Genomic DNA, 13,272 nt, shown 5'->3' with positions numbered 1-13,272 from the left:
AATGCCTCTTCAACCAATGCCTCTTCAACCCAGCTGAGCAGGGATTGCCAGAAGAGGGCGGAAGAGACACAGCCCAATGGACGTGGCCTGRATAAACCCCACACTCACCACAAACAGCCGGGTGCTGGAGAACACACTGACTTCAAGCACTCAGAAAAAGCAAGAATAATTATTTTGTTAAAAGAAGCAGATAGAAGGAGGTAGAGATGGAACAAGAAACACTCCCATGTTGACCTTACAGCTTTTAAACAGGTTTTCATTTCATTTAAGACACATTTCTGTTGTTTTGACTAGGAGCTATACACACACAGAGATATTGGCATCGTTACAGCACAGAAGRAGTGACACTGCTGATGTACCTTTTCGTGATAAGGTCCCAGGACAATCCAACCACAGAAAGTATAGCCAAGGTAGATCATCCCAGCACAACAACAGAACCTTAGCACTTTGGGCAACGATGCCTGCATAGTTAAAATGAGCACCTACAGGTCAGAGTGCAGCAAAGAAGAAAGGGAAAAAAGAAAAAAAATTAGAGAGATACGAAAAAAGTGACATGTATATGTGTGTACATATATATGCTTTAATTGCTAGACATTTGATTCCCTCCTTACATTGTAGGTTTGAAAATATCCCAGGTATCTGATGACTCCAACCCAGACAAACAAAGTTGATGTTCCAAGTAAAATGCTGCAGACATCATAACTTGTGAGGTTCTGAGGGATCCAAACARAGCAGGTGGTCAAGTTACAAAGCAGCAGGTATGTCAGCTTGACAGCTATTCAAGTTCCAGARGTTCAAACAAACAAAGCAGGGCAGTCCAATACTGAAAGCCTGTTGCTACATCACAAAAATCAGATCAAGGTGAACTGCAGTTATTTACCAAGATAATTCAAACACAACAGTGCTGCAAATGAAAAAGTACATGTATGCTGATAATCTTGAAATTTGCATAAAGTGCAAAGTCTGAAAGAACAAAAGCCCTTAGTTTGGTTACAACATGGTTTCAAAATTATATTTAATAACTCAAACCTTTTGTTTAAAAAGAAGGTTACTGTATGCTGTTGTTAGGCAAAGAAGCTCTTATTCATTGTTTAAAAAAACATGAGCCATCATTTMCATGAAAAGTGAGCCTTGGGACTACAGCCCTTTCCATGCTTACATGCATTTACATCTCTGAACAGGTTCTCTGCCAGCCCTTCAGACCCCGATCGTTGTTTTAGAACAGAGAAGTTTACAATCTAATCTACTTGCACTTCACTTTAGAAGGCTAGAACTGGTTGCAGTAAGGAGTAGAGAGCCATCTAGCTCAAGCTTTCCTACCCTCCATCCCCACCTYGCCCTACAGACAGTRATTCCCCAGCTCTTCCCCYGGAGGCMACTCRGGGACCTGCCCTTTGAGCCTCAGTRCAYGTCAAGCAGGAGCAGCACACCACATACTCTGTTTTTCCCAGAATACAAAGTTTTGTGAACACATGAATTGTTGACACACACCTATTGAARATTAAAAGAAACAAACTAGGAAAAAAAAAAACACTAAACCAACCCCAAAAAGCCTCCTGAAGAGCTGCCAGCTGGACAAAACACATTGATTTCAGCGAGTCCAGGCAGGGAGGTCAAGGATGAGCAGGTGACACTGTCTGTGCCTGTGCTTGCCAGGAAAGCAAGCTGTGATAGCCATGTTTCCAGTCCTACAAGCTATCAAGACCCCTGGTTCATTCAAGGGGATCACCCATGGTTTCCCTGTATTGTACATATTAATACTTTTTACAGAACTAACAACTCAGATTGTGGGGTCTTTGTGTTAGGAACTATGTACCCACAAATCCTATACCAGGGACTAGGGGTCTTAGCACTGGGGAAATGAGATGTTTAAATAGCTCACATGGTTTACTGAAAGACTTTGGGAAAAGTGACTGAAAGCAGCTATTAGATAAACTAGTGCTAGGAAATGAATTAATAAAAGTGAACATATGACTATTGACTATTACAGCTCACTTCCATTTGTCCCCAAATTAAAGCACATTAAGCATGGTTGTAGCAAGGTAGTATTGTAGCTGAAGCAGGAAATTCTTACCTTGGCTTTTATTTCCATTTTTAGGATTGACCCAATGATTGTCATCACATCACTGATAATTACCAGGACATACCAGCCATTTAGGAACTCCAGGCGATCAGCATAACAGACACGGCGCTTGTACTTCTCCAGGAARAAATTCACAAATCTCTAGTGACAAGCATTTAAATGTTTAGTTACAGGTCACCTTAGATGAAAAAGGTAACAATGTTCAAGTTTCACACACCCCCTTTTCCTACAGTATTTGCTGGAATAGTAGTTTAAATCTAATTCTCAGTAGCAACAGAAACAAAGAGGAAAAAAATTTAAGATGGATTTAGGGCAGTGAAAATGAACTTTCCCCAGAACACCTGACTTCATAGCCAATCCCCACTAGCCTAACCATGGCCTGTTATCCCCTTCACCATGGGTTCTATCCACCTCTAACAGAGCAAGGGCATCCAACTGAAGAGTTAAAAAAGAGTAACTCAAATACAACCGCAGGGCAAGAACTCTCATTTCCAATAGAGCAAACAAGATCACCTCTGTGCCCAACACTGCCCATCCGCTTTCACTTGCTCTTTTTGCTCTGAATAAATGTGATGTGCCTGTTTCTGAGAGCAGTTTGACAATGCCTCTGAATTGTCCTCACTCTTGCTGTTGTTTCCAAGCTAAAAAAAATTATATATTCAGCCACATAAACAATTATTTGTGTTTTTATATCCTACCTACCCTGGACTCTTTTTWTAACTCTCATGAGCCAGATGCTTCCAAAAAAAAAAACCAGTCAGAGTTAGCCTATATTCTCCATTTAGAGCTGGTTTTGAGGGATGTTGATTAAGGCATTAATTTATGACTGGACCTCTATGGGAATTCTACTGTGAAGCCAGTGAAGAAAGAATTCATGGTTTGGAGGTGCAGGACATATTGCCTGTTTGCAGCACAAAGACTCAGATGCCTTTTTGTCTAAAATCCTGGGCAGGGAAAATGCGTCGTTCTTTTGCCCTTAAGAAATATAACAAAATACTTCATATTACAGCACTACACAAACAGAAAAAACCCCATTCAGTTAGCAATTGTTCACCAAGATACTGCTATCTCTAGAAAAGAGGTGTAGGTAAGAGAGGGGCATCTAGCAAGATATTTATTCAGTTTAACACTCAACGTTTCAAAAGGGACTCCTTCACAAGRCCAGCAGCAAAGAAGGCAGAGACCAAAGGAGCATTCAGGTCACGAGCACTGAGCTCACCTTTTGCAGTCTCCAGGCAAGAACGATGGATCGTGTGCAGAGGATGAGAGATGCCAAGCAACTTAATATGACAAAGCCATCAAAGACTAGAATATACTGAGCATTCTTCTGGAGAACTGTAAAGAGTCAAGGAAATTAAGTAAGGTTAGTCTTTTTGCATCTCTTTTAGTGCAAGTTATGTGACATTTTGTAATAGTTTGTGTTCAAATACTCTCACCCTATGAACAGATGGGTTCTAAGCTATATTCTTCCTGCAAGCATGTTTTGAACACAACTAGGCAGATTTACATCAAGACTTGGCCATGGAGACTGGGCCATAAGAATGAAAAGTATGTTCCAAGTTCTTCMAAATAAACCCCAAAACTGGTATGTTAATACAGGTATCCCCCCCCTTTTTACCTGTCCATCTGTGTTTCCACAGTGTTACAATTACACGAAGTAAAAGAAATGCAGATTTGGTCTGTATCAACACCATTTTTTTTTTTTTTTAAATCCCCACCTTAGTCTGCAATAAGAAACTTGTTGGACCTTCTGTACTGTTTTCTTTTCATCCACAATTTAAAAGCCATCATGTGAACACGAATTAGGTGTTTTTCTTCACTTCCTCGCATCAATTGTCCCTATCTTTTCCATAACATACATTATTAACTACATGAAATATAGGCCAACATTCATTTTTAATTGTTGCAATAGCACTTCAGCTCACCTTTATTACACAATTATGCATGTCCCTCAGCTGGTTATTAGATGCAAAATAAACTACTCAGGAACAGATAGTTGAAAGACGGCCAAAAGAAACTACTGAACATAGATGCAAGCAGAGGCACTTTGAGGTTATTCAGAACATCCTATAAATCACCACTTTAATATCACTACAACATGGTGTCATCTGAGAATGGCTTTACCCAGGCAAAAGGCAGGCCACTTAATATATTTATTAATCAAAATACTATATAGCACACTGAAAAATATCACTCCATCACAGTTCTTTGCAGCAAGTCAGCACATGGGAGAAGCAGTTTCAGGGTGCTATCACAGCTACTATTCCTTTAAAGGGCCTTTAGTGCACATTCCTGAGCTGTCAGACCAAGACTTAACACTAGAAATACATGGCAGATGCCAGTCTTTGCTCATACACATAATTTAATCTATCAGTAGTGGTAAAAATAACTCAAAAAAAACCAAGAAAAATCAACTCTCACAAATYGTATGCTTCAATTAGTCAGAAGAAAAAAAAATTTGAAAGCTGTAGAGGGCTTCGGCAAGAAATTTACCCAGCGTTAGTGGATTAAACTGAGTCATCTCAGAGCAGCAACAACAATTAAAAATCTGTGGAAGAAACACTGATCCTCCTTGCAGACAGAGCTCACTGCTAACACACACTGGTACACAGATAGCGTGTCATCTCACAACACCCTCCCAAAAGGTATTGTTTCCTATCTCCTGATTAGCAAGAGGCCATGAACTGCCTTAGGCAAGCTGCATTGTTTTCAGGGCAGAAGGATGAACAGGCTGGGGAAAGCCTTGCTGGGCAGGCTGGTACAGACCAGGGAAAGCAATGGGAGATGCATAACTGCTGCTAGGAAAACACACACACACACACACACACACACACACCCCATACTTACCAGAGTTAAATATGTGCCAGTCTTTGCACTCCTGAATGTCAGTGTCACTGTCAAAATAGATTTTGATTTTTCCACTGTGGGCTCTGTTATTGAAAGTTATCTGAAAATACAGAGCTGTATCAGAAACAGGACTAGCAAGGTTTCATTCCAGAAAACAAATCCTGCTAAGTGCTTTGGACATAGCAAGCATTAATATTGTTGATCAGATAGGCTTTAAGAAGGTTGTGACCATAAATGATGGTGCAGACATAATTTGAGAAGATGACATTTTTTGCCTAATGAGAATTATTCCAAAAGGCCAAATTTCACAATTAATCTTTAAATGAAGAATAATTCCTTATCCCTTTCTCAGGTTACGAAGTTACTGACTGGGATATGTTACAAAACAACCCCGTCCCAAGGAAACACCATTCCAGCAGCTTTGGGAAGGAGGAGTAATAGCCAGCACATGCTCAGCTGTGTTTCCCTTGCTGTCTAGATGTGAGGATGATAGCTACACCTCAGCTGAATCTCTCATTACACATGCAGTGCTGGAAGGGCCACAGCCCRCATTCACTTACAGTATTCTGAAATGCATAGCAGTCAGGCAATTCACGGGCATGGATTGTCTGYAGAGCAATGCCTTTCAGCTTGAAGGAGATTTCAATCTGTATAAGCCTGGATATTTGGAAAAAGTGTACAAATATATTTAAATATCACAAAAAATACACACAAAAATGCACAAATCAGAATCCACCACATTAATATGAAAGGACAAGCTGGAATAATAAAAAAASCCAATCACTTCACCTGTAAAATTCAAGATTGAAAAAAGAAGAGTTCAGCTTCAGTTCTGCCTTCTTACCAGCTAGCTCCTCTGGCTTTAAAAGGATACATTCTGTAAAGACAAGAGGAAAACATATCATCATAAAAACTTCACATTGGAAGCAGCATTAAATTGAGATAGTCAATGCATTTAACAAGTCCTAATCAAGGAAAACAATAATTTTGAGCAAACCTATTCACACAGAGCCCCAACTATTGGGGTCAGAAGCAGGTTTGTGTACTAACTCTTGAGCAGCCAGGACTCAGCTCTGAGAGGCTGACCAGCACCCAGAATTCTGTATTTGAACCTCCTGCACAGAGGGGAAAGATGTTTGTTTAAGAAAGAAAAACCCAACAAAACACCACCTCACTGTCAAGTACAAAGAGCTCTGCAGTGGCTGAAGAGAGCCTTTTACAATCTACACAGCTCTCATTTCTAGACAGGTGCTAAAAACCAAGAGAGAAACAGGCAAGAAGCAYGGTAATGTTCCTGTGATTGCCACACAAAAAGCTACTGGTTTTCAGCTTTAGTGCTACTGTTTAAGTACTCCAAGCAAGACATTTTAAGTACACCAGTACTGTACCTGTTTCAATAGAAACATCTATGTTCAGAGTATCATTGGAAGGAAGCATTGTGCCTCTCTTGTACTGTTGTTTACAGATTTTTAAACCTGATTCTTCATGTTCATAACCAAGYGTCCCCAGGGATATGTTCTTTAAATGCCTGTACTAGTTTAAAAACAAAAAACAGAAGTAGAAGTTAGAGAAAGCCTTCTTTTTTGCACTAGATAGTAAATTGAAACCTCGAAGGTGTATCAATACAGGTTTTTAAACTTAAAAACAATCGTTTAATTTCACATTGAAGTTTCCCACTCAATTTTAAAATACCATCCTTAACCAGGGCGAGTGCCCCTACATCCCTGAAGTACCATATTCCCAATTTTGAGACCTCCAGCACTCACTACAAAGCTGCAATTCAGGAGATCTGTAAGCACAATTTTTTTAATACCATGCATAGGTATATTCAGGCCCCTAGGTCTTCAAAGGCTAAACCTAAACCAAGGCTCCAGCTCATGCAAGGTGACCAATTTKCATATTTTCTGGATTTTGGGATGAAGAACTACCTGAGTAAAATTCTGGTTTGGATTCACCTCAAAGAAACAAAAATTCAGCTACAACACAAACCTCAGGACACCCCACCTTCACTGATGTGGTGRAATATCAAAACTGAAATCCAAGAATGGAAACAGATAACAGAACTTTATAACTGTGTTAAAGCTGAAGCTACAGCTAAAAACAAACACTCACACTTACCTGATTAATAACATAAAAAATGCTATCATAAGCATCCTGTTGTGTRTATATACTGCAGCTGTAGTCATCTTCATCAATTCCAGAATAGCCTTTCAGGAAGAGGTGTTTAAAAGCAACAGTGTTTTCCTCTTTGAATGAGACCACCAGCTGGTTACTCAAACCAAAAAATATAAGCTGTCAGAAGAAAAAAAGAAACACATTAGAATTTTGAACAGTGGTCAAGCAGAAGCATTTTAGAAGCAGCTTTCAGTGATAGTAAATACAGAACAGACAGGTGCCTGCTGCTGTAATGCTGCTGTGGTAGGAGGAAACAACCTGGTAACAAATGCCATAAGACCACCAAAGCCAAGGTTATCACGAGCAGGGTTAGAGAAACAAAAATCTGAGTGCAGCAGCTGAACAGACAGCTACATCACCTGCACCTTTTAGAGCTGCATCACTTGCACCTTTTAGAGCTGCATCACTTGCACCTTTTAGAGCTGCATCACTTGCACCTTTTAGAGCTGCATCACTTGCACCTTTTAGAGCTGCATCACTTGCACCTTTTAGAGCTGCATCACTTGCACCTTTTACATACCATGGACCAACAACTCAAACGGGAATTTGCAAAAGCCTTTGTGGAGGATGCCAATGGCAGACAAGCTAACTCAGCATAACCTGCTACCCCTGAAATGCTCTGCTTTGCTATGGGCAGATTCCTGCACCTTTTCTACCTCTGGCATAGCACAGGATTAGAGCAAACCTGTGTGGGACCCTACAGCAATAAAAAGCATCACCTGYCTGACCCAGGTGCTGCTCAAGGAGGCTCTAACAAGAAACAGCAGAGTTACTACCCAAGACTTGAGTTTCCCTGCCATATGGATGTTCCCGTTCCCATTCCCATCACCATGAAAAAAAACAAACAGAGCCTAGACACTGCTCGGGTTTTCAGCAAGAGCCTCTTCACAGGTACAGTAGCAGAAGGATATCCCCAACCCCATCTATTTGCCTGACATCTGAGCAAAAACCAAGGGCTGACAAGGAAAGGCTCAAGCAGCAGTCCAGAAAATCTTGTGACCTTTGTAAAACCAAGCAGCAGAACACCCCTTCTGCTCACAAAGGATAGGGGGAGACTGGGGTAGCAGAAAAATTACATGATCAGGAACACCCCCAAGAACTGAAGTCAGTAGGGTAGGACAGAGGGCAGTACTGAACCTTTTCAGAGACATGTAAAGTTGTATTTTATATCAACATTCACGTGCAAAATTTACTGTCTTGGCTTTGAACAAGGAGGAACAACCCACGTAAGAGGGGCAGCTGCCAGCAAAGAAAGCCAAGGCAGCCCTTGCAGTCAGCTCACCCTGTGCTCACACTGCCCACCACCTCCTTCCCCCACACACTTCAATACAATCCCAGCTCTATCCCTACAGGTCACACTTGTGCCAGCACCAGTATCAATCACTTATTTTAGTTGGCTTTGCCTCTACAACCAACCACTGCATCCCACTCCTGCCTGCAGAGAGAGGCCTGGCAGGATTTGGGCACAGCACGGTGGCAGGAGAGGCCAGAGCCAGCCAAGAGGGGCTGCAGAGTCTGCCATGGACAGTGAAACACAGGGACACGTAAGCTGGGGTTGTGCTCTGTTTCATTCATGGCAGACAAGTCAAACACAAACCTGGGATCCCAGAACTAAGCACTTGTATTTAGCTGTTCTTGCAAACTGTCAGATGTCAGAGTCTTGCACTTCRAAGGTTCAGAAAAAGTAATTTCTGCTTATATCTGTGACCCATTTCACTTCCCTCCACGTGCAGTCACTATTAGTGGATTGTAAAATAACCAACTACACTGTGATACCTGCACAGTTTAAAAACACCCTCTTCTTTGCCTCTATCGAGAATATCAAGCAGTGGCTGACTTTTCAAATGCATTATCTGAAAACAGACCAAGGGACACATCCAATCCCTGCAGCCCAGTTATCCCATCATCATCAGAAACCACAGTATCTTCACATTGCACATTTCAATTTTCTGATTAGATATCATGAAATATCGCTTTTGAAACAGTCCAGTGAAACTGTAATCTAAGAATGTAAAAGGAAACAGTATTGCGACAAGAAGCCTGAAGACAGTGCTGGATTTAGTAGGAAGAGTAATTTGCTTTAAAGTGTTATGTTCAAAATGGCAAAACACYGGGTCAAACACTGCCCCAAAATCTCCAGGAGGCTTTTGTAATTTATATTATTTTTTCCCCTTGAAAGACCTTCCTTATTATTTTTTCTTTATGGACTGAAGTGGGAAGTTGAAGTCAGTAACAAATACCCAGGGGTGGCAAAGGCCCAGAATCACAGACCTGCTCCTCTTGCACACCAYTGCTACTCCAAGAGTAAAAACAGAGGATTACCTGTGTAGTAACCATAAGTATCTTCAAAATCTGCAAAGCCAGTTTCCATGGTATCTGACGTCTTGCTCTGTATTTTTCACATGGGTTCATGAAGTAAAACTTCAAATCCTCTTTCAAAGCTGTCTCTTTTAGATCTAAATCTGACTGAGTCATCATATTTCTGCCATAAAGAACACATTGATTAGAAACCAACAAAATGCTTTGGCAGACAATTTCATTGCMGTTTCACTTCAGTTCACCATATGACATAAAATTAGTCCAAATTCATCCAAATTAGTTTTTGGGTTATTTTACTGAAATGCAAAAATATTTCCCAGTGATCACATCATTTAAAAACATTCAAACATATTAGATCATTRAGATACAGCATTTAGACAAATAATTATCAGTAAACACGCATTAAATAAGAGTGTCTGTAATACAGAGACGTGGACTTGCTATTACTCCACTAAAAATCCATTTGAAACAAAGAGGGACCACTGTTAACACATTTGTCTGAATAACCCACATTCTACCTGAATAAAAGTTTTCTTTAAAGATTAACCCAGAGCAGGCTTTACACACATTTCTGTTACAAAAGTGCAGCTTCATGAGCTAAATTCACAGGCATTTATTTATTTAAATACCCGCACATGTAAAAATCAGAGGAGCAAGCACAGAGGATTGTTGTTGTAGAGGTCTTAAATCACCTTAAGTTTCTCCTTCTCAACTGAATGAGTCATTGAAAAAACTTTTCCCATCTCCCAGTCAGTGCCAGAAGTTTTCAGAACTTTCCTATTTCACACACAGACCAGAATCAAATTGTTATTTTTKTCTTCCCTTTACATGTTAAGAGAATCATATCTGACACTGGATGATTATCAGTCCCATTTACCATTCAGAATATTATTCCTAATGGTCCAMATTTTATAAAGGATAACATTTTGTCTCAGGCACAAAACCGAAAGCATTGATTCCAAGCTTTCAGATACCTGGAATATTTTTTCATTTTTACTTTTTGCATCCTCATCTGTCTGAAGTGCACAGGCATTTAAGTTCAACCTGTACATCACGAAGAACACTTGATTTGCTAGAACCAGCTCTCCCACAAGAAGTGAAATTTAACTTAAAAAAGCACAGTAAAGCTCACACTGTGAGGTGTTTCCCCAGAAGAGGAAGTGAAAACAACAAAAAATCTATTTTAATGTTAAAAGCTCAAAAGTTAYCTTTCCTACACAGCCTTAAAACAACCTTTTATGAAGATGATGAGAGACAGGATGATTTTGGTTTTTGAAGCAGGAAAAACATGGGAAGTTTCCAAGAAAAAGAAACTGTGGATAGCATCGCTATTTAAACTTATAATAAAAACAAATTGGACTAGCTTTGTCTAAGATACAAACACTTTGAAAAATGTAAACACACCTGACAGAAGAGCGTGTGGTAATTTTAGCTTTGAGTACTGATTAAGGAAAGAGGTACATACACACTTGAGTCCTGCATTGACACCCAGAGACATCACTGCTCCTGCACCAGCTTCTCTTGAACAGGCAGAAGCATTTGTGTGGGCACACAGCGAACAAGAGCCAACCCAGAGTGAAAGCRACAGGAGGAGGGGGGAAAGAAAGAGGAAACAGAACAGGGTTAAGCTAAATATGGTCAAATTTTAAAGCATGAAGGTATAACATAAGAACCACTCCAAGACTTCAGCAAAATCCTGCCCTAAGCTTCCAGTAAAAGCTTATCAGAAGTGATAGATCTTAAAAAAAAAAACAAAAAAAAAACAACAAACCGAAAGAAAAAAACACCAACCCCAAACCAAACAAAATCAAACAGCAAACTCTAAAACAAACACTATTTTTTTATATTCAAATACAGACCATGAAAGACATAACAGTTTACTCCAAAGTTGTCTGGCAAAAGCTTACAGCTATCCCAAAAACTTGATGTTAACTAAAATAGCACTTTGACCTTTACACAATCCTCACTTGTGGCGGGGAATTATTTTCACTCATGTCTTTAGCTCCCTTTATTAACTGACTGTAGAAATTGTGAGCAGGAAATTCCACCAAGAAAAGCAACACATTTTTTCAGCTTAATAKGAAGACCCATGAATCAAGCTTGTATCACTGTTGGACTATGTCTTCCAATAAAAACCAGGCATTTACTGGTGTAGTACTTAAAAAATAATTCATTTCTTAAACCGGTGAAACAGGCAACAGGTGAAATACATCAATTATTTTTTAATTCACTCTTTTCTAAGACAGATTCAAAATTACACCCAAACAGACTGCATTAAATCTGCACTAGAACCTTCAACCAAAGCATTAAACAAGTTTAAAAGCTCCAAGAGATTAACAGTGACTTACCATATTTAAAACAAACCATCTAGACCTACCACATGGTTATTAGCATAATAATCTCAAACTAATTGAAACAAAGCATCCAGCTCAAGATAGAGCAATGAAACACTTCAATTCAGACACACCAGTGTAATTAACACCACTCAATAGGTTTCCATAGTATGTTTTGTGAAGCACTGGCACAACCAAATTTTTTGTGAATGAAGACGAACTGTACTACGCATGCTTAGACGCATATCCAGGTGTCCTACATAATAACTGTTATTCCTTAATTCCAACAACAGCATTACTACAACCAACACCTCAATGCTATAGCTGGGAGCACACTCGGTCACTCTGTTGTTCACCTGTTTTATACAGAGGCATTTCAGGGCTCAACATTCCACCTCAGAAAGAGTTTTCAACAGTAAGGACTACAATTTACAGCTACCTACTTAAGAAATACACTTGTAATACTTAGCTCGTCACCCAGCAGAAAAAGCACCGTTGAATCAAGTGACTAAAATGTGCTTAGTAAGTGAGCACAGTCACTGTTTTTAATGAGTAACTCACTACTGTACCAACACTAACAGTGTCCATCAGAACAACACTGCCCGTTATCARCAACATTTATCTGTATCTTGAAAAGGCATTAACGAGATTGATGAGGTGTTAAGCGGGAAAGCAGCAAGAAAAAAGGAAAAGAAAAATCCACTGAGTTGGGTCCTACACGTCAGCCTGGGCAACCCCAGCTTCACCTTCAGGAGCTTTGCTAAGCTCAGCACCCTGCCAGAGGATGGCATCGCCTTGCGCTTCCCAGAAACAGAGGGAAAAGCCCTCCCGTGCAGAGCTGCCACCGCCACCACCGCTCGGCCGCCGCGGGAGAGCGGCCGCAGCCGGGGCACACACGGAGCGCCCCGCTGCCCGTCCCGCACCGGCCCCGCTCGGAGCCTCCCGGCGGAGGGCAGGACCTACCTTGTGCAGCAGCCCGAGTGTGCCGCGACACGTCCGCCCTCTGTCCACCTGTACCCACTCTCCACCTGTGCCCGCTGCAAGCGGCTCCCCCGCCCTCCCCGTGCCCCGCTGCTATCGCGGCCCCGGCCGGAGGGATGAGCTGTCCCCGGCCCGCCCGCAGCCGCCGGCGAAGGAGCGCCCTGACCCCGCCGGCCCCGGGCGGGCTGACCCGGGTTCGGCACCGCGCCCAGCACAGCACAGCCCAGTCCGGCCGCTTCGCTCACCCGCTGGCGCCGGCCCGCCCGCCGGGCAGGTACTTGAGGGGGATCTCCATGGGCCGCGGGGCTCGGCCGCTGCCCGGCCAGGGCAGGACTCCGGCGGAGCAGAGTGACCCAGACCCCGCACCCTGCCCCGCCGGCCGCGCCGCCTTTATGGGCCCGGCGGAGGAGGGCGCCCGCCGCCCACGTGCCCTGCGCCGCCCGGCCCGGCCGCCTGCGGGTCCGGTTCCCTGCCCGCCGCCTCCTGCTGCCCCTTCGGGTCCGGTTCCCTGCCCGCCGCCTCCTCCAGCCCCTT

General features: G+C 42.0%; 1 protein-coding gene across 8 annotated transcripts in view; it reads right to left on the bottom strand.

Moving 5' to 3' along the window:
• Positions 1-13,131, bottom strand: part of MCOLN2 (mucolipin TRP cation channel 2) — a 28,016-nt gene extending 14,885 nt beyond the window's left edge. For 2 of the 8 annotated variants that reach the window (XM_057374634.1, XM_057374698.1), the window contains exons 1-11: positions 12,984-13,131; positions 9,428-9,587; positions 7,049-7,222; positions 6,319-6,463; positions 5,720-5,807; positions 5,491-5,587; positions 4,931-5,030; positions 3,303-3,418; positions 2,075-2,224; positions 612-713; positions 360-482 (exon numbers count right to left, since the gene is read on the bottom strand). In XM_057374634.1, coding sequence (XP_057230617.1) covers positions 360-482; positions 612-713; positions 2,075-2,224; positions 3,303-3,418; positions 4,931-5,030; positions 5,491-5,587; positions 5,720-5,807; positions 6,319-6,463; positions 7,049-7,222; positions 9,428-9,587; positions 12,984-13,033 — 1,305 coding nt within the window. In that variant the 5' untranslated portion in view covers positions 13,034-13,131. Of the gene's footprint in view, positions 1-359; positions 483-611; positions 714-2,074; positions 2,225-3,302; positions 3,419-4,930; positions 5,031-5,490; positions 5,588-5,719; positions 5,808-6,318; positions 6,464-7,048; positions 7,223-9,427; positions 9,588-10,116; positions 10,138-10,828; positions 10,865-10,889; positions 10,945-12,503; positions 12,547-12,720; positions 12,854-12,983 lie in introns of those variants that run through there. The other 6 variants (XM_057374643.1, XM_057374653.1, XM_057374661.1 and 3 more) reach the window with 6 other exon arrangements.
• Positions 13,132-13,272: the final 141 nt, after the last annotated feature.

Source organism: Malurus melanocephalus, unplaced genomic scaffold (assembly GCF_030028575.1).
Source record: "Malurus melanocephalus ecotype Western Australia unplaced genomic scaffold, MMel_1.1 scaffold_8, whole genome shotgun sequence".
Taxonomy (NCBI): Eukaryota; Metazoa; Chordata; class Aves; order Passeriformes; family Maluridae; genus Malurus; species Malurus melanocephalus.
This window is presented reverse-complemented; position numbering and strand designations above follow the sequence as displayed.